Raw genomic sequence first — 24,621 nt, forward strand, 5'->3', positions numbered from 1 at the left:
ATAAAGACCCCTCTTGTCCTTGTCAACTCCCTTCGCAACTCCGCCAAGAGTTCGTGAAGCGCGGGGTCACTCTCTAAAGACTTTGCTTTGGCTTCATTTTGCCAAGGCTTGTCTCCACTACACAATCCACGACCTCTTCTTCACTGAAGCTGGTCAAAACCTAGACAATCATGGTCTCCTCTCTGCATATGAGGCCACCTCTACTCCTCCTCTCTCTTCCCTTAGGGGATAGCCTCCTTCTTCGGGCCCTATGGGTCCTCCTGGCCGTCCCCTTGTTGGGTTGAACTCTTCACTCTCTCGAGCAACGTGCTCTTACCAGAAAGTCGTAGATAGTGAGCCGACGAGACTGCGGAAAACAGTAAATTCGGCACCTCCCTCCCGGGTCCCCTAAGGGGGGCCCAGTTACTACTCAACTTGAAAGCCACTCCGGCTCGACTCGCCTTTATGGCTGCCCACCTTTTTTTCTTCTGGCGGGGGGTTCTCAGGTCGTCTGCTTTGCAAGAGGATGTGCGGTTGGTGGCGGACCATAGCTACTACAACTTGGGGATCTGGCATTGGGGATAGGTTTTTACGCCATAGTTTATATAGTACTGCATGCGATGATTGTACCTAGAAACAATTCACTGGATTTAAAAAAAAAAAAAAAAGATAAAGACCACAATACATATTCTGGTTCGAACTCTGAAAGAACATGTTACTCATTGAATAAAGTTATATGTATCCCATACGCGGCGTCAACACTTGACACTCATACACAATCATATACACATCTCACGTCTCATGCTTGATAGAACCCAATGCGAAAAGAAAGAAAGAAAACCCAAAACTCCGCAGCAGCAAACAAAAAAACCCATATCCCAGAAGAAAGAAAAAAAGGTAAAAAAACAAGGCATAAAAAAGAAATAAAGCCTGCACAGTAACTTCACTTTAATCGCAAAGTGCATCTCAGCTTTCAAGATCTCAACCACAACCCCCAAGACTAGACCACTTGTAAAAATAAAGTGTGGCCAAACCAAACGAAACAACAACCCCGCCCGGCCCGTTCCGACTAGCACCAGCGCCAAGCTAGCCAAACTAAGTCCTCCGGTCCCGCTTCTCGCGCTCCTCAGTCCTCGCGACTGCCGCGCCATGCCCACTCTCCGACTTGGTCAGGATGCGCTTCGCATTCGACAGCGAGCTCCTGCTGCTCTTTCCTACGGGTCTGGACTGCTTCACATCTGCTCACACACAACACGATCGTTAGCATCCAAACCAACTAACCTGCGCAATTGAAGAAGAGGACACTTACTGCGCGCATACAGCCGCTCCGAGATTGCGGACAAGGTGGGCTCGTTTTTGATGTTCTTGTTGTTGTTGAAGCTGCGGGAGCCGGCGGAGCGCATGCTTTGGGATGCGCCGGTGAACTTTGAGGTCTTTTTGGAGTAGGAGATCTTCCATGTTACCATGACGACGATGAGGAGGGGGATGAAGGATGCTTGGGGGGCGGACATTGTCGCAGATTGTGGATTGTAGAGATATGGGGTGTGTGAATATGTGGGGATATATGTAGATAGCTGAGAGATGGAGTCTTTGGTTTCCGGAGGACTAAGTTTGTAGAATAGCTAAGAGCTAGGAGGAAGGAGGAGTTCAAGGGAAAAGAAACGAGACAAGATACGGGGGGAGGAACGGCATTATATACGTGCCTCTCTGAGGCTCTCTCCATCTACTCTACCACTAATTAATTAATCTGCTACTTCACTATATCTCGTGGATTTAATCCGTACCGTACGGGGGCCCTGGTTAAGTTTTTCCCACCTCGCCGCACATATGCACCGTGTGCAAGTGCAGTGAGCAGCACTCTGTGTGTCACTGCATGATCGCGACAAGCTTATTTGCCCGCCCCGACCTATCAGGGTGGATGCATGTGAGTCTATCATAGCTACTTCACCCCTCTATGGATATGTAGGTACGGCGCTATGTACCACCCGGCACACCCCTCCGTGAAGAGCCTCACGGGGGTACCTACATTAACGCGACGCCGCCTTGCAACTTCACCTACTCTATTGATCTGAGACCTCTTGCACGCACTGCCCCCCCCCCCCCCCCCCCCCAATCACCTGGTTTCTGGCATTGCGGAGTTTTATTATGATTACGCCTTGGTAATCCATCTGGCTCCTATAATGGATAGGTGTCGTTGATTATGAACTTTGAAGAGGTCTATTTCGAGAGGGATATATTGGTAGAAATATCAGTCATTGGCATGCCAGTAGAGTACACATCCTGTGACCACTAGCTTGATTTATTACACAATTGGGTTGTCTCACAAGCCACACAAAATGGTTAGCGTTAGTGACGAGAGTCAAAAGATAGTAGCTTTAGGCAGGGTGATGACATCAGAACTGAACACTTTGCCAGAGAGGGGCTGTGCTCAAGAAATGGTTATACGTTTAATTATATTGATTTGTATATACACCGTCTTGTGCATTTCCTAAATTTCCAGTAAGGGTATATCGATCACATACGTACATATATGTAACTACATGTACATGTATGTTATAATGTGATATATATATATCTGTATACAGACGGCCACAGTACTATAAAACGTTTCGGGACACATCTAAGGTTCGGACACAACCAGGTAACGAAGTCTAACTTGGGATGGGTTATGAGCAATCCACTCGCTGTGTTGAGTAAGCATAGGTGATCCAGTGAACTGCGGCTAAAATATAAATAATGTAGGTTAACCATGTATACCGTGAATATTGATTAGTTAGAGACAAACCACAAATACACCATCAAGCTCTTTGTGAATCGATTTAGCATTACTCCAATCCAGGCTAGTTCTTTCGTCCACAGCTGTATTATAATGCCCGAGCTTTCCATGGAATGGACTACTACTCCCCATAAAGCCCAATTGCACTTCACAGAGAAACATAACAAAGGGGGGACCCTAGAATTAACGGTACAGGTCGACGTACGCATCGCATTAGTATTGGTGCATATTTGCAGGTAATAGGAAGGTTAAGAACATGGAAAACTCACCTCCACATGAATTCGGCAATAGCAGTAACTTGGTTAGATCAGTATCGATCCAATTGGCCAACTACCTTAAGAGACGGAGTTTTGTAATAAACTCACCTAACTCCAGCTCTATTCGCGAAGTAAACCCCTCCCAAACCATTTGGGTCCTGGAGCCCATTCTTCAGGATAGACTGTATATTTGCTATAGATGTTCCATGCCATAGTAAACGCCAGTTATCATTGATGCCAGTTAACTTACCCCACCCTTTTGTATTCCAGTGTTCTTCTTCGTTTTCCCTCAAGATTCGAAAAATCTGCAAGTTGCAGTTAGGGATTATAACCGGTCCACCACTACCTTTAAAAGTACTTATGAATCAATTTGTACTCCTGTGTGTCTTTGTGAACTGCATGCTTTCCTGTCAGAAAATCTTACTTTAAACCACTCTAATGTACAAACCGAGAAAAATACCATACCGTATGTGATATCTTTTAATGCCAAAAGTTTGAAATGTCGTCTGAGGGTGTCATCATGACCATTAATAGTAAGGTTGAGATTGGGTTTCTTACTTCCCGCAGAAATTGTGAACAATGATTTAGCGCCCAGATATAGAATGTTTTCAGGACTTTCCAAAAACATCAGCTTCAGGTTCGGGGCATCTTTCGGAGAAGCTGGAAATAAAATATAAGGAATCAAACACTATCAATTCAGGACATGAAATATGTAATAGGCGATAGAAAGCATTTCTGGCTAAGAGTGCTGCAGGGATATACTCTAATTCGTCAACACTTTCAGGGCCCATGGTTCGGTGCCCTTCTTTTTTACATTTTTCTATTTCCGAGTTGTAGACATCAATAAGAGTGCATAAGGTCGTTTTAGATCTCTTGCCAGCGATGGTGTACTCATGCGTTATACTAGCAATATTCTTATCACTACTTAAGACTGGTGCGTAGAATTGATAATCCGAATCACCTGTGTACTTAAATTTCAATATCCGTATCTTTTTGTTGTCCCCGAGTTAGTGGTATCCTCAACCATTCTCGACAGGATTAGAAGAGATTGACCGTAGTAACTAACTGAGAAGTAGTAGTATTACTGCTATCTTCTGATGCCTCATCAATCTTAGAAAGTCGTTCATCGTACCGCAGACCGCTTTTTTAATCACTGTAAACAGATGTCGGAGCTTGGTCTCAGATCAGTACATGTAATTATAGGCAAATACATACCAAGAGAATCATTCCTATCATAAAACTTACAAAGCTTTGTCCACCCACGATCTTCACAGATTAACCCTCGTATAAGAGCGTTTTGAATGCCTTTAATTTCACCGAATTGATAGGTTTCCTCATTCAATGCCTTTGCCCTACTTATCGAGTCCAGGAGCCAACGTATATGAACAATCTTGATGGTGCCCGATTTCTTTGCAGATGCGACTAGATTTTTGTTCTGCGGTAAGTACCAAGAAATTCAAATCATCAATAGTTACTTCTCCTTGATTATATACCTCTTTTGATTGTTGCTTTATTGTATATGTCCTCGCTACAAATCAGATGCGTAGGGCTCCCCACAGTTTTGTTTCCTATGTACGGGCTGCTGAAAGTCCCACCGTTGCTGGTGATTATATCAATCATACTCGCTTGTATCATGTGTTAATATAGGTTCTTCTGCAGCGATTTGCTTCGACTTACTCTGGCTAGTACGTTTGCGTGTAAACCCAGATGAAGGGAGGGATCCAACCATCGCAATACAAAAACCATCGAAAATCTTTGTTGAAGCCATGGAATTAATTGATAACTGTTGATCGATTGAGAAGATGGACACAGCTTATAGATACTTATATGTGCTGGATAGGGATGAGTGGTTACCTACTGGCAAAGGGCGTTGACTGATATCATCGCACCCATACAATCAACAGAAGCTGCATCCATTGAGATACATAGATTTGACCATCATAGTCCCTTCTGGTAGGCCATATAGAATTCTCCTCGAAACCACTCTGCTTTTCTTGTACTGTGAGCATTTTGTAGGATCGATCATTCAATGAAGGTTTTAATTAGCGGGTTTTAGACAAAAGGTTTGCAGATTCTGTGGTACAGATATTTAGCCCAAGGATGTATACTTTGTGCCTAGCATGGTTTGTGGTTGAGTTTGTTATTAGGCCAAGTATCTTCCTTTGACATTCATGGCTCATGAAATCTCACGTCACCTACTCGAACATTTTAGACGACACCTGTCTCAGCGCATTACTCATCCAACAGTACCTACTGCTACCATCTCCGCAAACCATGCATATTCTCACAACCAAATCTTTTGTCCAAAATGTGCTAGTATTCAATAGCTCAATTCATCTCATCTCGGTAGGATTTTGTACAGAACTCCACCTCTGAGCATCTTCCCCTACATTCCATTGTCCGACATGATAAAAGATTCCAACTCCTTCTATTCCATCAACTAGTCCAATTTTCCTGTCCACCCCGCCTCATATCCTGGTTGTGCCATGGACCGATGGCTCAATAAGAAAAAGCAGTTTTGTACAAAGCAAATAAATAAAAACAACAACGCCTCCTAAACACCATAAAAGCTACAAATGAAAATTAACTATGTACCGAGATGGGCAGATGCGGAAATAAGAAAATTAAGACAAGAGAAGTGAAACCGCTAATGTGGATGCCAGCCCTAGTGCGCGGGCGTGGTTAGGTATTAAGGCGCTTAGCACCTTTGTTGATACCGGCAACTAAAAAAAACCCCCAGTTAGTACAAAATTCCACATAAGTTGTCAATGGAGTTCAACATACCATCCCACCACCTTGGCATACAACTGTATGAGTTGGTGTCAAAGTTGACCGCCCTGTTGCAGTAGCAACGTCCGGACTTGTGGCTCTCGTCGTCCTGTGGACACCTTGAGCACGGCGGATGCGAGTATCCAAAGTCCGCGAAATGGTGGATCTTATCCTTAGGCGCGAACAATCCCACGCCTAACGAATGAACTGGGGCATCGCCCCATCTCTCGTAGAAGAACCCACCAGCGCTATCAAGGAACTCGAAATATTTGGTGTACGCCTCGGACCTATAAAAGTTGAGAGAAGCAATCTCGAAATTGCTCCAGAAATGGCAAAGATTGTAGTTGCCATCGATTTCCTTGTCATCTTTCTTTGATGCCTTTGCTCCATCAACGAGGAAGTCGAGCGAGTTGTTCTCATGCAAGTACTGGGGTAGCGACGGACAAACTCCTTAGTCCGAGACCAGAGTGTCTTGATTGTGGCTTCGAATTCGTACATAGTGATGACGAAGCCGTAGATCTTATTATTAGTGCGCATAAAGGTGAAGGGGTCGCTGTGCCACAACATGACGTCAGTAAATTGCAATGCTTTGAAATATTACTATTACTAAACTGGTTCACTTACTATTCAATGTCGCAGTAGAGCTCAATACCTGGCTCTACGCGCCAGTACCAGTCATATTTCTTCATAACCTCCATGTTGTAGAAAAACCCTGTTCATCTGCGTTAGGCCCCTATTTCTAGGTCTCCTTGACATTATTCGGGGGAAGTATACCTGAATTGAAGCGACACATGTGGCGATAAGACAGCGAACCACCATAAATAATATTTTGTCTAGTCATTTCGGCCATCTCCTGCTTGACAATAGTTGTATTGATTGACTTCGGGATCGACCAGGCCTCCTTCGGGATAACCTGGTATTCAACTGGGCCACTCGCCATTCCGGTCGTATATTCGATAAACTGTTGTTTTGTTCACCGTCAGTAAACCTTCTTGGCAAGACAACCAGCGGGGCAGAATAAGCACTCACATCCTTCGTAAACGGCTTATCGTTCAAGAAAGTCCACGGATAGTGGAACTTCCGATTGAACCGATCCTCCACACTCCTCATACTACTCAACGCCTCCCTTATCTCCCTATTACGTACCAACATCACCAGCGTCGCCTTCTCCGTCCCGTTATTGCTCTCAAGAGTCGGCTCGTTCGAGCAGATCGGCATATTCGGCTCCGTCTGCTCCACAACCTGAATACTTGGGCTCGCAGACATTGTCTGCTGCAGTCTGTCGTTGAGGCTCTTCCGTAGCTCGGACGATGAGTAGAAGTTGTAGAAGATGGCGCAAAATGCCAGTGTGATGAATACTCGTGCGAAGTTCCGCTTCGATGCGAGGCGAGTGTAGAGAGCACCTGCTGCTGCTTCGGGCTGGCGCCATAATTTGGCTCGCTGGGCGCCCGTCATGTTGAAGGTTGCCCCGTGAATGTTGAACGGGAGTTGGGACGAAAGGTCCAAGACCTGTTGGGTGGTTATAGGGTAGGACGAGCGTTGGAACGATGCAGCAAGATTCCTTCAAACAGTACAATATATCCCAATACAAGAAATTACTGACAAACGTACTGACTGCCCTGCAGCGGCAAACAAAATAACGGAGAAATAGGAGAAAATAAATCCAGTTATATCGTAAAATAAATAATATTTAGCGAATGAAGCGTAGAACTGTAACGGTTTTGTATTATGTTGAAAAATGACTGGACAATGCAGAAAGTGGGTGGTGGTGGGGATTCACAAGTGATATATATGGACTCTTGGATGTGAACAAGCTTTCCCTCCCGAGACACACCACACCTGCTCCACTCGATGTAACTCCTGTAACAGGATGGCCGATATCCAGGCCAGGAGTAACTTGTGCGCGGACGGAGTAACCCTGGTCCTAATCAAGCTGACGAGTACATGCTCCACGGGTAGCACATGCCGAAGATTTATCTTCTTTTAGGTGATATGAACAGCCCTCGCACTAATATCCGTATGTATTTACCTCTACATACAAACACATAAGCACACACACACAACACACACACACACACACCTCTACAACATGACGCGCGCGCATTCAAGAGTCTGGGGAGGGTGAGAGGATTTCAGGAGTGTTGGGCGGCGATGCAAGCTCACTCGCCCATTCCTGGGTGCATCAGGACTTGGTTCATCAGGACTTGGTTCACTTTTGGACCGATTCCCGAACACCGAATATCAACTAGCTGCCCGAACATGTCCCAAGTTTGATTTCGCCTGGTCAGCACAGAATTGACGGACAACTCTCGGCCGGAGTCCGAGGTAGAAGGTTCCATCTAGCTATTCTACCCTTTTGCTGCAGTCCGGCCGACAGACAGCCTCTGGCAGTCGGTCAGGATCATCCTAGGTACCCATTGCATCGGTTCCTCCTCTTCTCAAGAGTGAGATGTTATATTTTTCCCACAAAGTAATAATTATACTTGTTGGCCGAGATAGACATTTCACCTATTGGGATCATGTATAATATTATGCATCTCTCTCATGTTCAGTCGATCTTCTCCTTATTCTCCTTTCAACCGCAAAAACTACATTTGTATGTAGCATGAATCTGACTTCCAGAATAATTCTGAAAATGTCAGCCTGTCAGTCCGTCTGTCAGTCGGGACGCGCGTTCCTGTCTTTAACAAGCGGGCATTGGCTCCGAGACGTTTCCCAACTTATATGGGGTTAGCTAGTTACTCTACTTCTGACGTCGAATCTCAATTCAGAACCCCTACAAGTTGCGGTTTTGATAAGAGCCTCTTTAACTTACCCCAAAAACCAAAAGAAAAATTGCTTCTCTCACCCCGGCTGGTGTTTCACCCGGATAAACCGGCGACACGCCGAGACTCGTCATCGCGATTCTAACCCCTGCACTTGGTACTTGCGCTTGTTTTCCTTACTACCATGGGAACTCGAGTAGAGTACCATGATAGATTCGACTCTTTCCAGAATTAATGAGGTGTGGTGTGGCCTGTTTCGTGCGGTGCTGTGCCTCTTAGCACCAGCGTTTCAGTGTCAACCCATACAAAAGGATGGAAAATTTCCACCATCCAGGGTCGGGTCCATTTCCATTTCCTGCGCAGCGGTACTCGTATACATATACGCACCCAGCATGTCCAGACGGAACCAGATTGGAAGAATGGAAGAATTGGGGAAGAAAAACAGCAATATTGACTTTACGGTAGGCACAATAATACCTGCCACAGACTTGACCTTCCTTAACCCCGGCCCCTGTGAATCTGCACATCTATTAATAAGAATCTCTGGGCACGGTGTAGAGTAGAGTTTATCGAAAAAGTGAAACCCAGTTATGGAATCCTACCACAGTTTCGAGGCCAATATTCAGTGAGCATCGAAACGGGATTAAAGTATTAAGATCGACGTTAGGCCCGAGTATGTAATCCACTCGAAACAGCTAATGAAGATCCCCATCCCGGTATACTCTCTACCGAAGAATGGACTTGGCAGATATCGTGGGGGCTGCACTGTGCACATATTTAGTTAACGGGTTCTCAGTTGCTTTGTTCCGAAGTTCTATTCGACTTCATGTTTCTCCCAGGTAATGATTATCTCTATCCCCACTTTTTATATTAGTAGCTTCGTCTTAAGCGGGGAAATATTAAGGCAGAGCGAGGCAGGGGAAGAGTCGATGGTAGGCAAGGTACGGTTATATGTTTTCCTGGATTCGTTGCTTCCTTATGAGGTGAGTGCCAATGATAACACAACACCACTCATTCCTTGGAAACATCATTTTTATTGTTGTAAAAACTTGCCCTGACCGGTTGTGAATTATGGCCGGTAGAATTAGGCGAAGATTTATCATAGTGAGTACGGTGGTACGAAGTAGGCGATTCGCGGAGAAGCTGAATATACTGGGGATACCAGTTATTAGCATTATCCTCCTTTATTCCAACAGGAGAACCACTTACATTCACAGTTGCAGGTAAGAACGTCTGGGAATATTGAATGATAGCCTACATACCTTCTTCCTTACTACCATCCGCTTTACATGCCCAGGCAAAAACTCTCTCACCGAGAGAATTATGGTATTGTCGGCCCTGTAGGCCACGAATCCAAGACCTCACCAGTCCCATACCCGGTACGGGATATTCCATGTTTTCGGCATATGGCATATGCGGGCAATCAATCATTCGTGATATGATGAAGGCAACAAGCCTTCCAGTATGACCATGACCCCAGTATCTTAAGAAAAGACGCATGATTCGTTTGGGGATTAAGCTATGATATATTGTCTTAGCCCCATAAAGTGCCAAGCTCATCAATTGTGGAGGAATGTGAAGTACCAGAGGGACTCCTGAAACTCTCCCCAAGTATTGCGGATCCCTTTATATCTATCCCCTTGAGGATTAATTACCAACAGAAGCTTTGATGATGGTATGGTCTGAGTGAAGGGTGAGGAGTGTATCATCTCACACAGTGACCGTTAAAAACTCACTTAATTTGGTCCCTCTGTACTGTAGTTGAGGTCTCAGCTGTTTTCTCCTCACTAGATACATGTAAGTGACTTTGCACGTATTTTACCTCAAAGTACATATACGTATGCAAACCTGCGACGCAGTGTGTTACGCACACACCTTCTAATAGGCTTAGCGGAATGTCCCGGCCGCATTTACCGAAACCCAAGTAGTAAGGCTATTCCACCCCTTGAAACCTGTTTCGCCCTCCCCACACGAGAACGCCGAGCTCACTGGCAGAGCGGGCAAATCTTCAAGAGCAACAAACGTTGACCGGGGTAAGAAACGATAGAAAAACTCAATCGCTTTATATTCCCCGAGATGTATGTGTGTATGATGCCTCCTATTCAGAATACCTATTATAAGCCCAACGTGGACAGCGCCCCCGAATACTCAAAATGGGCAGAGATAGATCTCCCCCCTATTCCCCGTGACGAGGCGACTTTCTCAGGCTCAATCTAACCGGTCATATTTCTTAAAGAAGTCACAGGCTCTATCGTTCTCCAACTTTCCGGTCACCCATACCATATGGTGCGCGCGGGTACTGGATGTGGCGCGCAACGCGCGTCGAGTCCCGAAAGAGGTAGGCCTACACCGACAGGAACTCTGGACGGCAGGGGTGTTATAAGTCTATTTCACCGAGCGATATACATGTCAGCGCCTTCTAGAGTGTTTGTCTTCTATATCCCTCATGCCAGAATGCATTATAGTGGGTCCGGAGTGTGAGGTGAATAGGAGGAAAAGGCTTTTACAGCATGATGAAATGTGCAACTAAAATCCATTACTCTATATATGCACGAGAATATATGAGTGGCATAAGATATGCTTTTGCACATACTTTAACAGGACCCCCTAGTTGGTAAGGTTTCGCGAAAATGGCATGATAAAATGGATAAAGAGGCTAGAGCGTAAATTCCCAAGAAAATGAGTGATATTCTATGATGCAAATAGTGCAACTCTTTCCAGGACCAGGAGGAGTATTGTAGTTCAATTAAGGATTGGATGCGGACTCGCTTTATGACAAATTAGAAAGAACACATATCATGTCAACATGAGCGTCTTTGAGCTCCGATACTAACGCGGGGACAGACCAAAGAAGGCAAAAAAGCCAACAAATTCACCTTGTTGACAACACACTTATAGCTAACTTTTACTGTAAAATACACCACATACGTGCTATCTTCCTTATTCCGGAAGCTAGAACTCGGGACCTCACTCGCCTCAAAGATCGACCGAGTGACATTTTGTGATCCAATCCGGTTCTATTACTGTTCAGCATTTGCGAACAAGTATACGTGCCATCTAGAAACTTCCTCGAATAATACTCTGCGACCATACAATTGATAAGCCGCGTCCAAAGATTTTACTTCTATGTTGTATGTAGCCGGTAGCAAACTGGAACCACTGGTTTGGTTGGATCTTATCATCCTTCGCGCAGATTTTACCTACGAGCTACTCCTCTAGCTCTAGACAGAACTATTCTCCTAGAGCTATCGCCAATACGAGCGCTAATTTTTGCAATTCGAATAATCTAGTGTCGAGACCATAGAAATGCGAGTGATCATCCATGTTCCGAAAGAGACTATATCTATATACATATAGTGTTACATAACCAATTAGTGGCCTTCTCGGGACCTACTTTGTCCTAAGATTCTACATCAAATATCATCTGGTTTTTTTTGTACCAATCACTATATAGTATTTGGGTATTTAGACGTACATAAAGGGTCGTTTTTTGTTTTTTTTGTTTAATTCATTAATTGCATGTAAGCATAAAGGGTCGTGAGATTGGTGGAACGGGTCACGAAAATTAGACATAATTTATGCCGGCTCACATAAATTAGTTATAGATTGCAACCCCCACAAAGAAGTTCATTGTGCTTTAGATGGTGGATTTTGGGTGACGAAAAGATTTTGGGTGACGAAAAGAATTTTGTTCTCCACTGGGTTGCGCTGATTTAATACTAACTTTTAATATTAACCCTAAACCTATGCCAAAAACGTTTATAAAGCGTATACGCGCGCAATCCTGCATAGAAATCATAGTAAATCACTCGGTTGCGTTTTACATTTGTACAACCAGTGTTCCCGGCCCCCATTTTAAGATCTCAATATTGGGACTACATATATGAACTCTTCTGAACATGTAGACTAGTGATCGGCACAAGACAAAACAAGATGATACTTGAGTACGTTTTGTCTTTTTTTGTGGATTATAGAAGGTGGTCTCGGAATTGACAATACCTGAGCCATGTATCGCGCAAAGTCTCGATACAGGGTCACCCGGCCAAACATCCGCACCAGTTTACCTCACAATGATCCTTTTTCACACGGAATGCTTTTGGAGGAAGCCATCGAAACTAGATTTTTAAGCTGGTATGGAGATCATAGACGATCACTCGTAAGTTTCGAAAAGTCTCGAGACTAGGCTTTTTCTGTTTTGTCTTGTTTTGTCTTCTCTCCTAGGTTTTGTTTTGTCTCGTGTCTCGGGATAAAGTCTCGAGACTTTTTGTCTTGTGCCCATCACTAATGTAGACAACGTTAGATCTCATCGACTAAAAGTATCTCTGGCTAGGTCACTTCCAGCTGGAAATCAGCCTACCTGCAGGCGTACAGCTAGAAACACCCTCCTCTAGTTACATATAGTTTGGCGTACTTAGTATGCATGTACATCCAAATTCGATTTCCGTTTACCAACATTCCGCGGTTGAAAGATAGAGCATCGGGCATATACATATTCGTAATCCCGTTTTTAGACCTGTACCTATAGAGAGTTAACAATATAGGCTCTAAGCTCCTACCCTGCATCCGTTATAACGTTACACCTTGTATCAACATATAAACAAGTACAGCTTGTAGTGTCGGACAGCTATGTATATATATGTCATTTCTGTGAGTGATTGTGTGTGATGTATGCGCCTCATATTTCCTTTGTACTACCTAAATGAATTAGAGGTGAGAGGTTTGGGAAGGTGAAGATAAGCGCTTCACCTACATCCCCGGATTAGGTGGTAAAATTGGTATTGGTGATGTATTTGCCGAATAATTGCTTTTAGTTGATTACTTAGTACTCTCCTTGCTTTGGACCGTACGCGGTGTTGCTATTCGTCAATTGACGTACAAGTGATAAAATCCTCACAGAGAGACTTCGATATACGCAGGCCTAGCGGATGTCATGAACCTATATAGCTACAATTATATAAGTGCCTTGTTTTAATCTGCCTATCACCTTCTTATGACTCAAGCTTTCATTATCCGGCTCACATCATTAACCTTCTTTTAAAACACCGCCTTAGTCAACTTCCCTCAACGACATCTATAGAATAGATGGGGCTTATTAGGCCGACTCGCTCCCAGGCAACCATGCGTTGCAGATACGGTAGATTAGGTCACACGATTAAAACAATTGAAGGTATGTTCATTTATTGATCCCCATATTTGTTATTCCTACATTCATACATACATATGCATCTCATCTCCCAAAAAGCAAAACGCATCAGCACGTGTTCAACATACTCGTCAATGCTGTCCTCTCAGCTGAAGTCACAGACAATGCCCACACACTCTTCACCTTAACCCACATCCTCGCATAGGTGCAGTAATAAGATGCTGAAACAAATATTAGGTTCACTTCTTCTTCCTCAGCTCAAAGGAGATGGGACCACTTACTAAGAGGTGGCTTCCACGCATCGGGCGACTTATCACCCTTCGCCTGGTTCACATTATCGGTGACCTGTGCCACACCGTCAGTTTATGTTTCCTCGAGAAAAGATTGAGGACTTACAGCAATCAGTTGTGGGTTCGTGAGATCATTGGCAAAGGACTGACGTTTAGCTGTCGTCCAGGTGTTGGCTCCCGACTTCCAGGCATTGGAGAGGGGCACAACATGGTCGATGTCCTGCGGCAGATGTGTTAATTCCTATGTCATGCAGATAACAAACCGGATGTGGTAACGAAAACTTACAAGATCAGAAGCGGCGGTCCATGTCGCACCGTCGTAGGGCGAGAACCAGGTTCCGCTTGAGGCTGAACAGTCGCTGGCCTGGACTACGTTGGATCCGTCACGGGCGAGAACTACCTCACGAGTGCTGTTCCATTATCAGTAATCGAGTTTATAAATAATTACCAGACGCCTTACTTGCAAGATCCGCTCTGGGTAATCCAATGCGGGAAGAGATCACGGGAGTAACCGGTGGCATCTGTGGTCCTTGTGGTGAGAGCGGCAAGCATGGTCTTTGCGGAAGCGGCAGTGGGGATGTTTGGAGGAGTTCGCTTCTCGAGCGTAGGGGCTGCGAGGGCGGCCGTGAAGAAGAGGGCTACTGCGGCGAGCTTCATGATTGAGTATGTAAATGGTGAATGCGAATTGAGTGAGTTGCTAGTGAGAATGTCAACTTGGGGAATCAGGCAATGGAGTGGGATTCATGAGTCTTTATAGAACTGAATTCATGCTCACGAGAATAATATCCTCAGCTCTAGCATCTCAGAGCTCTTTCTGTTGCGGATCATGATCGATCTCTCAACCCCAATTGGCTATCTCTATTCACTATTACAGCTCCTTCCTTTTCCGTGAAACATCAAGGAGGTCCCTTACAGTCAGGGGAGTCATTACGTTCTTGCGCTCGTGGTATATTTTACAGGCTCTCGTTATCAGATACTAGGGTACTTTAAGATGCAGTACCCCACGACTCAACTCACTAAACCCACCACGATTTTCGCCTCGATCCGCTAAGGCGGCCTGCATAATTATTACTATCAGTAGCCTTAGGGATCTCGGGTCCGCTTGGTTCCGACAAGTAAGGTTATTTCCACCTTCTGCAAAAGGGAAAGGTATGACGTCCAAACAGAGTTGTCGCCCCTGGACTTTTGAATTGTAAGTTATTTAATATTAGTGTTGGGGTGTGGGGGTTCACCAATCAGGTTGATAGTAGCAACGGTAGATTTGGCTGACCTAGGGCGCCTTCCATTTAGTCTGATCCACCCCGCAATCTCCTATTATCGAGATAAAAAAAACCTTATCGAAACTCTGAGCCAACGAACCCATGATAGTCGGGAATCTCCAAAACCTCCTTTTGTACCTTCCAGTTTAGTGCAGTCCTTTGACTTACATAATCCTGGGAAACGTCTGAAACTCCTTGGAACTTGGCACCGAGTATTTATGGTATTGACCTTTGGCTATGATAGCGCTGGGCACGCGGGAGACACTAAGTTGCTTCAACCCTCTACGGTATTCAGTTTCGCTTCCTTGAGCTGAGAGTTGAAATCATACTTTTATAGGAAGGCGGCGGCTTCCGTTTAAATATCGTGAACCTTGGTCGAGTACGCTGGGGTACACGTGCTTATTTACATGATAGCAGTGGCCTGCTTGTTAATCTAAATACAGACAATACAACGCCTAACCAATGCAACTAGTCAACCGCCACGGACTTTGCTACAGATTCAGCAAGCGATGTTTAGAGTTTTACATTTGGGACATTTTTTATACGGCGGTTATACCTATGATGGCCCTTCCATATAGGATTCTGCTATCACAATAAACCGTTGGGTAGACAGGGGATCGACCGTCTATTATTAAGTACTTCTACAATTGATTATCAAGCCTCGGCCGAAACCAGCAGACAGCAGCGATGGCAATAACTTCACATGTGCCTATCAATTGCCGGTATATTATAGACCTATGGCGGCAAATTGGATAAAAGATCTGTTCGCTTAAAGGCGAGTCGTGAAATGCGGCTACTAATTATCTTGTCTTGCCTCTGATTACGTTTACGCATCATGCTTTATCACTCGGTAGTTCATCCACAGATAATACCTTATCAATACACCGGGGTTGTACTCAACTAGCCTAAACATAAACACTGCAAGAGGCTTAGACCTGGGCAAATAACGCAGGGTATCCTTTACTAACCCAATACCTTAGTAATATAAGGAAATCGAACAAATGTAAGGATAGTTACTGAATACAGAGTCCTGTGTCTTTCACAGAATTACTGATTTCTGTCGCGAACGTTACGTTTCTAACCCGTTGAGTAGCATCCTTGCCGAAAGACTCCCTCGCTTCTTGCTTGCTGCATGTAGTATTATAGGCTATTGGATATCTTACTTAAAAGCCATTGGTACGAATAGGGATTGATTGGAGATTGGGAGGGAGGATGCACTGTCAGGAAATATTTAATAAATCTGCGGTGGAGCTCTGCTGTATCTTTTTGTACTGTTTCCTGTTACCCTGGCTCTACGAGATTTATACAGAACTAAGTACTGATCCTACCTAATACGGGCCATTGAAACTTGAGACTTAAATTTCATTGGTGAAAATAATACAACTCATAAATTAAAGACCGACTTCAAATGCGTGGAATCGATATCTAATGAATAAAAAAGATATCCCTGCCATACCTGTCCATAATAACACACATAAGGTACAACGTACGCTTTGTGTGTATATACCTAGATAGCTAGGCGGTAAATTGGTGGTGAATACCATATTCCCTTATTACCCCCCTCTTGGCCAACCCCAGCTGCTGCCGCTCCCACTCCCTCCATTCTCCTCAAACCTCTGAACCCCCCTCGCCCCTACCTTCTAAAAGAAATTTATACATCAAAATATCAGGGTGACAAAACCTTATTACAAACTATTCGTCTCGTTCCATTTCGCTGCAATAATATAATCTCTCATCTTGCTTTCATCCACAATTTGCAATTGGGGTCTTGGCACGAGCATCGAACCATTCCTTGCCTCGAGGGGGATACTGGAACTGGCGGCGGTGGTGGTGGTGGTGGATTCAATCGTGTAGGATGCAGAACGACGGGCGGCGGGAGTGGTGAGGGGAGATGATGCCCGCCATTCATCTCCAGTTGCTTAGGTGTTGACATTGGGAGCGGTTTAGAGGCACTCGTCTGGTCTTTTGTTAGTAAACCGTCTTTACATAGTTGCTAGGGGTCTTATAATCTCACATTCGACTTCAGCCATAGTTTACCAGCCCCATTCCACTTGTCCGCTGCAATTGCTGCCCAATGCCGCTGCAGAACCTTCTCGTTATTCTTGAAAGCCGCGCCCATGACTGATTTTGCGAATACTTCATCGAAACTCGAGTTTTCGCGATATTGCCTATTGTGGAAAACCATTCTTTGATCAACATGTGCACGAAAAAAGGATTTTGCTGCCTGGGGATCATTACTTGCCCAGTGAGTTCAAAAATAATCTCATGAACCCAACATGACCAAGTACCTACCGGGCCAGGATTAGCGATGCCCTCACCGCAGTCTAATTGACTCGAAGTGTAACCCACCTGCTTCCGCATTGCATCCAACTCGGGTATGTTGTAGGCCCATCGTGCTTTGTCATACCACTGCTTCATCTTTGGCCTCGATATCTCTCGCAGAGTCTCGTGCTTCTCCGCCCAAGTTTGCAGCCTTTCCAGTGTCACCTCCCCTCGACTTATCAAGTTCTTCACAGCGCGTACTCTTTCTTGTTTTGCACGGCCTAGAGGCGAGCCAGGTTTTGTAGCTTCCTCATCGAGAGTTGAGATGCACTCGAATAGTGCTCCTATATCGCGGACGAGCTTCTTGAAGTCCTCTGGTGCATCTTTTGCTACTTTGTAGAATAGCCAGTAGAGCTTGTGGACGAGTGTTACAAATGCAAGAAAGTCTCCGGTACTGTAATCATACCCCAACGTCACCTCCATCGAAGCCGACATTGTGATAGCTGACGATTGTCCCTCAGAGAGCTGTTGATCTTGAGGCAGTTGTCGGTGCGGTTTCTTTAATTGTTTCGCAGTCAAGCATAAAAGTTAAAGATGGGGCCACTGGATTTAATATGTATGTCGGAAACTTAAACCTTGATCGTCAAGCAAAACAACAACACTTCTGTCAACCCCGCACTAAACAGCAAAATGCTGGCAACGAAATATTTTAGCCTTAATCAGCTTCATGTTTCATCCAATCCGAGTGCGCAAAAGCGTTCCCAGTCAGTGGCTCAGAGCACTTCACGTCGTGGCGGAGGACTGACGTGGCTAGATTGTACTGGCGATGCGAAGAGCGATGGAGAGGTTATCCAATGGATGGCCTATTGATCTCGAGATGCATGGGGTGGCAAGCTTCCCAGCGCCTGCAGGTCTCCCGCATGCGGCTCCAAATCCCTGGGTGGATTAGGTGGATCATGGAAGCCACCAACACCCCTCACTCACGCCAACTTGGAAATGGGATGTTTTTGAGTATGCAGATCAAGCGTTTCCCACGTACGTACCCAGGTACAGACGGTAAATATAAATATAGAATCAACACAAAAGGGATATGCATTTGTAATTTGATACATGTACTTTATCCTGAGCTGCAGCCCTGTCCGCCAAAGCCGGGCTAGGGTAATTCAAGGAGCTAGATACTTTCTAGAATCCTATATATCCTCCTCTATCAGTGATCAATCTCTGACCCAGATAGAGTACATACATGAATGTGACCGCATACCGACTTGGGTCGGACGTGGCATCGACGACTATAATAATTGTTAATTTCGTTGTGGAGCTGCTAGTAAAACGTTACTTTGGAAAGTCCAGCCCTACATCCTAGTCGGACCAAACAGAAATTCTCGGCGCGTATCGATCTCAATTCTTCTTCAGCTTTGGCCCCGACCTGACCTGTGTAATTTTTATATTTTTTCCCACATGAATATCGCCCGTTGCATCAACATTTGCTGGCATTTAATGAACTGCCGAAAAGATACTGAATTATATTGTGCTGGAGGGGCACATAAGGTAGTGGTTGGTACACGAAATCATCGGTAAGCTTTCGGGAATCATAGGTGCGCACTCGACGCCAATGGGGTCAAGTATAAATCGTCATATTTATGACGTTTCCCAAGCTAGTCTAGGCCAGGCCCTTAGACAACGTGCCATTCATCATGATGGTCCTATCGGGTGGTGAGGCTTTTATTATTATTTTGGAGGTGTGAGAGTTCGACCTGCTGGGCGACGTGTATGATCGTGGAAGTTCGATCTGATGTGGTTTGCGAAGATGACAGATTCACCAGTATTATATAACTGGCGAGATGAATGAACCCTAACCCACAGGTATCAGCTAGACTTGAGTCATAAAGGGTAGTTTTTTCAATAACAATACATAGAGTCCGGCGGTATAATAAAACTTTTAGAGGCATTTAGACTTACTTTTCTCGAAAGAGCCTGCACTTGTTCTCGATTCCGGTGTTGCACTTGAATCATGTGAGATCACTCGTGTCTCATTCGCCCAGCATATTCAAGATCCTCCAATGAGCTACTACACCATTACCGTGTTGTATTTTCTTTTGTTGGTTGGATATAGAACTGGAGATGAGAAGAGAAGAGGTCTGGAAGGCTGGATCTCGCAGATATATATAAGGTGTGGTACTTCAAATAAAAATAAAACCACAATTCCAAACCTAAAGGATACGTGAGACTAGTAGTTGTAACTTATAACGTAGCTAACTGCAAGCTAACTAATCACGTATCTCTCTGCCCCTTGGTCTAGTGAAGTAGCTTCTTCGAGCTACGGGGCGGGTTTGATGATTCGTACACGTCACATACACACTAAAATGGTTCTCGGTACAGATGCGCGAGATACTTCCATAGAGTCAACGAGTTCGGTGTGCCTATACTTAATATTCTCAAATAATGCCGTATTACTAATAAATATCGGCACAGATTTTGAGGTGATTCCATGTAGCCAAATATTCAATTAATGTGACACCCAAAATATCATTTGTCACGTATTGAATAGTAATGTTACTAACCAAGGGGGGCCGAAATTATTTACAAGCCACGTCACGCTTCTATGATTCACAGAGAGGGAGATTTTTGGTCCGATGATTGGGTATCACTCACGCCTTCAAGATATAAACACACGAAAAGGGTATTTGAACAAAAGAAATCGAAAAAAGAGTCCAGTGGAATAACATACAATAATGAATAAGAAACCCAAAAATAAACGAGAAATGAGAAATAAGACCGAAAGCTGATTGTGACATGAGATAGAAAAGATAAAACAAAAACGAAATAAAAAATACTCCAACTCCAATCCCCAACCAAGCCCCAACCAAAACCTAAATTCCCAACCCTAGCCATTAATGATAATAAGGACCGCCTCCCATTCTTCCTGGGGTCCCCTGTGGCCCCATGCCCCATGCATCTTGCCACCTAACCTTATTTTCCATCAGAACTGGAGAGCCTAATCCGCTGCCACTAGAAATGCTATCATATCTCTTGCTCTTTTTCCTTCCTAATCCCCCACCCATAACTGGGCTACTCTCAACATCTCCCATCTCATCATCTCCATCATCCCCGCTCTCAATATCATTCATTCTCCCCCCTGATACCTCTGATGTTTCGCGCTCATTATCGTCGCGGCTGTAGTTTGGTACCGCTGCAGTCGAAGGCAAGGGCTCGGCAAGCCTCCAGGTCCTTGGAACAGTCCAGCAGTGGGAGCGGAAATGGCTCCGTTCATCGGCCGTGCTAGATCCCGATAAACCTGATGAATCCATGCCACGCTCACCACCATATTTCCATGGTGGGGTACCCCGAAGTTTTGGACAGAGGAAGTAATCAACACCCTCAGTGTATCTGATTCCTGGTGCATCGACAGCGACTGTAGCGAGGGTTTGTAAGATTCCATAGATAAGAATCCATCTCCCCTTTCGGGCATCATGTGGGTCAATTTCTGCTGCGGAAATAGACTTCTCGTGCTTTGCAAATGCATCCACCAGATCATTTGATACTGATGAACTCATGAGAGACATGATATTGGTCGACTCTGATAATGACAATGCAGCAGCTTTATCGGCGGTGGCAGGGGTAGTAAACGCTGATGTCGGCGTATTTGTGATTGAACCTCTTCTGGCACCTTGAAAGAAACGATTCTTGAAACCTCGCCCCATAACCATGGGTGGTGGCACTAATGGGAACGGATATGGCATATGCGGATAATTTTGCTTCTCATCAAATGTGATTAGAATATCAGTGATGTGAAGTTCCTCGTCGTCTGCCCGCCAGTGTGGTGATTTATGATTGACGAGTTTGTTTCCGGCAACAGTGTTGTTTGGTTTATTTACCACACCAGCGCCCTGGGTATTGTTCTGGCGGGGGTGGTGGGTTTGGGCATTACTGTTACTCCACGACACATCCCTGTCGACTAGATAGTCATAAAGCGCCGAGAAATCTCGCTGGAGCTGGACATATACCATTCTGCTCAGGCGGCCATCGGGTGTGTGAGGCGGCCATGACCCAAACCTTGAGGAATAGTGCTTGATCAAAAACTTTTGGAACTTATCAAATGCTGCCCTTGCATGTGGTGCTGCTGAAGATGTGGTAGGCCACATGTCAGTGAAGTTGAAATTGCTCAGTCTCTGGTCCGCACCAGCAACACGGACTTGAATCTCTAATGAGGCTCGGTCGATCAGAGCCTTTGTGATGGGTGATATGTCTCTCCACTCTCCGCCCCCTTCCAGCCGCGCCAGCATTCCTGTACAATGAACGAATCCTTCCCGCCATAGGCCTTCTATGCCTCCTACCATCTCACCACCACCTAACCCGCAACCCAAGGCTCCAGATGCACTAGCCCTTTCCGCCCAGACCACAAGACCTGCAGCACCTTCAGGCCAGTTACGAACATCATCAAAATCACGACTTTTGAGGTAATCAATTATGATCTTTTGGGTGCTCATTTGCCCCTTGGGGCTCATAAGACTTCCGTAAGGAGATTCGATTTCTGATACTCCATGATCCACAAGATCGTAATTCAGGGGGTTCGGAGGGCTAAGATATAAGTCCATTCGGTCGACGAGGTCAAGCAGAGTCTGACCCAGTGTCATACCTACTAGCGCTTTGTTGAAAAGGACTGCAAAGAAATTGCGTGTGGTAAGATGATGCTTGTGGGTTGCAAGCTTGTCACCACCCATTTGCGCAGGGAAATATAGTCTGTACTGAACGCCTTCCTCGCTGTTTGCGTCGCTCCTACTCGACTTCTTCTGTGAGCCAAGCTGGTATTCAAACTCCATGCTTGTAGGTGATATCCCATCATCAGATCCATTTGCACCTGTATACCGAGGGGGGGTTAATGGTCGCTCTCTAAAGGATTCTTCGAGCGCGGCTATCAAAAATGGTGATTCAGTCTTTCTTAGAATGGATGAGTGTAGTCGAAATGATGCTTTCGGCGGTGGTGGTTTGTAAAGACCTTGAGGATTTCGAGGTATTATTGGCCGTTCGGTAAGATAAACTAGTGTATCACCATCCGGGAACCATAACTCCAGGTCCTATCGACAAATTATTAATAAAGATTCTGATATTAAGGGAAGGAACATAGTATATACCTTTCGTCCTTGCCCTCCACCTTCCCATAATTCTTCTCGTCGCCCGCCGCCCTCCCATCGTTTTACCTCAATCTTTTCACCTAGTGACAACATGCCACCACCCAACCCCAATCCTAACCCCAACCCATATCCACTTTGGTGCACATCTTTCTTCCCAAGACCCGAACCACTACTCAACCTCCCTCTAATCTTCTCACTATGGCTATCAAAGAAGCTCCTCAAGGCGCTCTTCCCAATCTTTGGGCCCGAATGCGACAACTGAATGCTCCCGCGCGAAGATCCCGACACAGACGACACAGACGGCGTCAGCAAACCCCCAGAGCCAATCTTCGCAATACCCTTCGACCCTGTCCGCGAGTGAGAGGTTGTCGAAGGCGAGGACGGAGATCCCGAGGCGGAGATTTTGTCGAGCTTGACTCGAGCGCGGGCGGAACGTTGTGCCATGTTTGGTTGCTTGTATGATGGTTGTGGAGGAGCTGGTTGTTACGAAGTGGGAAAGAGCTTGATCAGTCAGACTACTCGGACTTTCTCTCACTCGTTGCACACACAACACTGCTTGCTTGCTTGCTACTGCAGGGCTTTTTCTCTTATCTTTGGATAATATATTATAACGTAACAAGGCTGAGGCTGAAATAACGAACTGATAACGGAATTCGAGTAACCACACACAGAAATATGTAAGCGATGGGGGGGTAGTGGTGCCCGGGGATTTGATTAAAACTCAAAGGAAGGGAGAGAAAAAAAATTAAAACAAGGGAGAGAGACAGGTAACTGGTTTAATATGAAAATGAGAAGAAGAAAAGAAAGGAAAAAAGGAGGAAGGTAAGGTGAGGTGAGGTGAGTAGAGTTGAGGTAGGGTTGGGTAATTGGAGTAGATAAAAGAAAGCTGATATGTTGGTAGCGGTGGTACTACATATGTACGGTACTGTAGGTACTCATGTAGGTCATGGTGGTGGGCTAGAACTAGGAAACTATGGTGGGGACCGCCGCAGTGAGGACGGCGACTGGCTCAAAAGGTACAAAGTCGCAAGTACCAATCTGTACGACAGCTCAAAAAAGCCCACGCGAAGAACATCCCTTACCAGGGATTCTCCAGAAAAGCAAGTGGAAAAAAAGAAAGGAAAGGAAAAATAACACACAGACGGAGAAGAAGCTGCTAATGAAGCTACTCTACATAGTTACTCTAGTAGAGTCCGGCGGAATTCAATTCGTACTCTACCGGGCGTCCATAGAGCACAAACCAAGACATACACACACCCAACAAACACTCGACTACTACTAGTAGCAATCATCATCAAGGATGATTCTTCCGTCATCACAATCGTAATATAACTCACTTACGAAATAGTTTTAGTTGCTCTCCCCGCCCCCTCTGCAAGAACCGAGACAACGCCTCTTAAAGGTATCGTGACAGAATTAGATATTCCGAGTAACGCACTACTTCTTAGCACTTGGTTGTGGTAGTTGTGGTGGAACGACAAGGTCGTGGAGTGAGTGGAAAGAGGATGAGAGGACAAAAAGTCCTGCGTGGTCCACAAGATGATCGCCGGACAGCGGGCCGGGCTGACCTACCCTTCCTATCCGTCCACGGGGTTGGCTCTAGAGTAGCAAACGATCGAACGCAGTTGAAGGTTCCAAAAGAACCCTTTAGCGCTCGATGTGAGCGGATAACCAAAAGTAATATAGGTCTAGTTAATTAATAGCTGAGATCTGAATCAACCTGGAGTGGGCGAAGATGGGACCTAGGGGGATGATTTGTAGTGTTGTTCTACCCAACGCTGTAGAGTTGATAGGTACCGTAGGTGCAGGTATTCTCCTAGGTAGTTCTACCGAGAAACAGTTATCATGTCGGATCGGTGTGTGTCTTACTCTCCCCCCCAAACTCAGATTCTCTAAGCCGAAAATTTTCTTTCTTTCGAGGCTCGGCGACGTGTATGGACTCTGGAGTATCTCTATGGCTCCAATGGGGTGGATGGGTTGTGATCTGTC

The 24,621-nt window shown here is 45.2% G+C and overlaps 6 protein-coding genes across 6 annotated transcripts; 1 reads left to right on the forward strand and 5 right to left on the reverse strand.

The window, feature by feature from the left end:
* Positions 1 to 1,074: 1,074 nt before the first annotated feature.
* LAJ45_03500 (uncharacterized protein) lies at positions 1,075 to 1,490 on the reverse strand (the record flags this gene model as incomplete). Its single annotated transcript, XM_046113086.1, has 2 exons — positions 1,075 to 1,217; positions 1,289 to 1,490. 2 exons carry the CDS (start codon positions 1,488 to 1,490, stop codon positions 1,075 to 1,077), a joined length of 345 nt encoding a protein of 114 aa, XP_045973963.1.
* Positions 1,491 to 5,694: 4,204 nt separating this feature from the next.
* On the reverse strand, positions 5,695 to 7,236 carry LAJ45_03501 (uncharacterized protein; the record flags this gene model as incomplete). Its single annotated transcript, XM_046113087.1, has 6 exons — positions 5,695 to 5,735; positions 5,797 to 6,068; positions 6,230 to 6,334; positions 6,406 to 6,493; positions 6,556 to 6,742; positions 6,811 to 7,236. The coding sequence occupies 6 exons, from the start codon at positions 7,234 to 7,236 to the stop codon at positions 5,695 to 5,697; spliced, it is 1,119 nt and encodes a 372-aa protein (XP_045973964.1).
* A 1,702-nt stretch (positions 7,237 to 8,938) lies between these two features.
* LAJ45_03502 (uncharacterized protein) lies at positions 8,939 to 9,634 on the forward strand (the record flags this gene model as incomplete). Its single annotated transcript, XM_046113088.1, has 5 exons — positions 8,939 to 9,007; positions 9,105 to 9,171; positions 9,328 to 9,385; positions 9,451 to 9,529; positions 9,629 to 9,634. The coding sequence occupies 5 exons, from the start codon at positions 8,939 to 8,941 to the stop codon at positions 9,632 to 9,634; spliced, it is 279 nt and encodes a 92-aa protein (XP_045973965.1).
* A 4,163-nt stretch (positions 9,635 to 13,797) lies between these two features.
* LAJ45_03503 (uncharacterized protein) lies at positions 13,798 to 14,807 on the reverse strand (the record flags this gene model as incomplete). The annotated part of the gene is made up of 6 exons (XM_046113089.1): positions 13,798 to 13,910; positions 13,971 to 14,034; positions 14,086 to 14,199; positions 14,266 to 14,389; positions 14,440 to 14,676; positions 14,755 to 14,807. 6 exons carry the CDS (start codon positions 14,805 to 14,807, stop codon positions 13,798 to 13,800), a joined length of 705 nt encoding a protein of 234 aa, XP_045973966.1.
* Positions 14,808 to 16,970: 2,163 nt separating this feature from the next.
* LAJ45_03504 (uncharacterized protein) lies at positions 16,971 to 17,995 on the reverse strand (the record flags this gene model as incomplete). The annotated part of the gene is made up of 4 exons (XM_046113090.1): positions 16,971 to 17,195; positions 17,253 to 17,406; positions 17,477 to 17,526; positions 17,588 to 17,995. 4 exons carry the CDS (start codon positions 17,993 to 17,995, stop codon positions 16,971 to 16,973), a joined length of 837 nt encoding a protein of 278 aa, XP_045973967.1.
* A 2,396-nt stretch (positions 17,996 to 20,391) lies between these two features.
* LAJ45_03505 (uncharacterized protein) lies at positions 20,392 to 23,076 on the reverse strand (the record flags this gene model as incomplete). The annotated part of the gene is made up of 4 exons (XM_046113091.1): positions 20,392 to 22,078; positions 22,137 to 22,160; positions 22,247 to 22,575; positions 22,633 to 23,076. 4 exons carry the CDS (start codon positions 23,074 to 23,076, stop codon positions 20,392 to 20,394), a joined length of 2,484 nt encoding a protein of 827 aa, XP_045973968.1.
* Between the last annotated feature and the right edge of the window lie 1,545 nt (positions 23,077 to 24,621).

This window comes from Morchella importuna (assembly GCF_003444635.1).
Source record: "Morchella importuna strain M04M26 chromosome Unknown Morimp01GS007, whole genome shotgun sequence".
NCBI lineage: Eukaryota > Fungi > Ascomycota > Pezizomycetes > Pezizales > Morchellaceae > Morchella > Morchella importuna.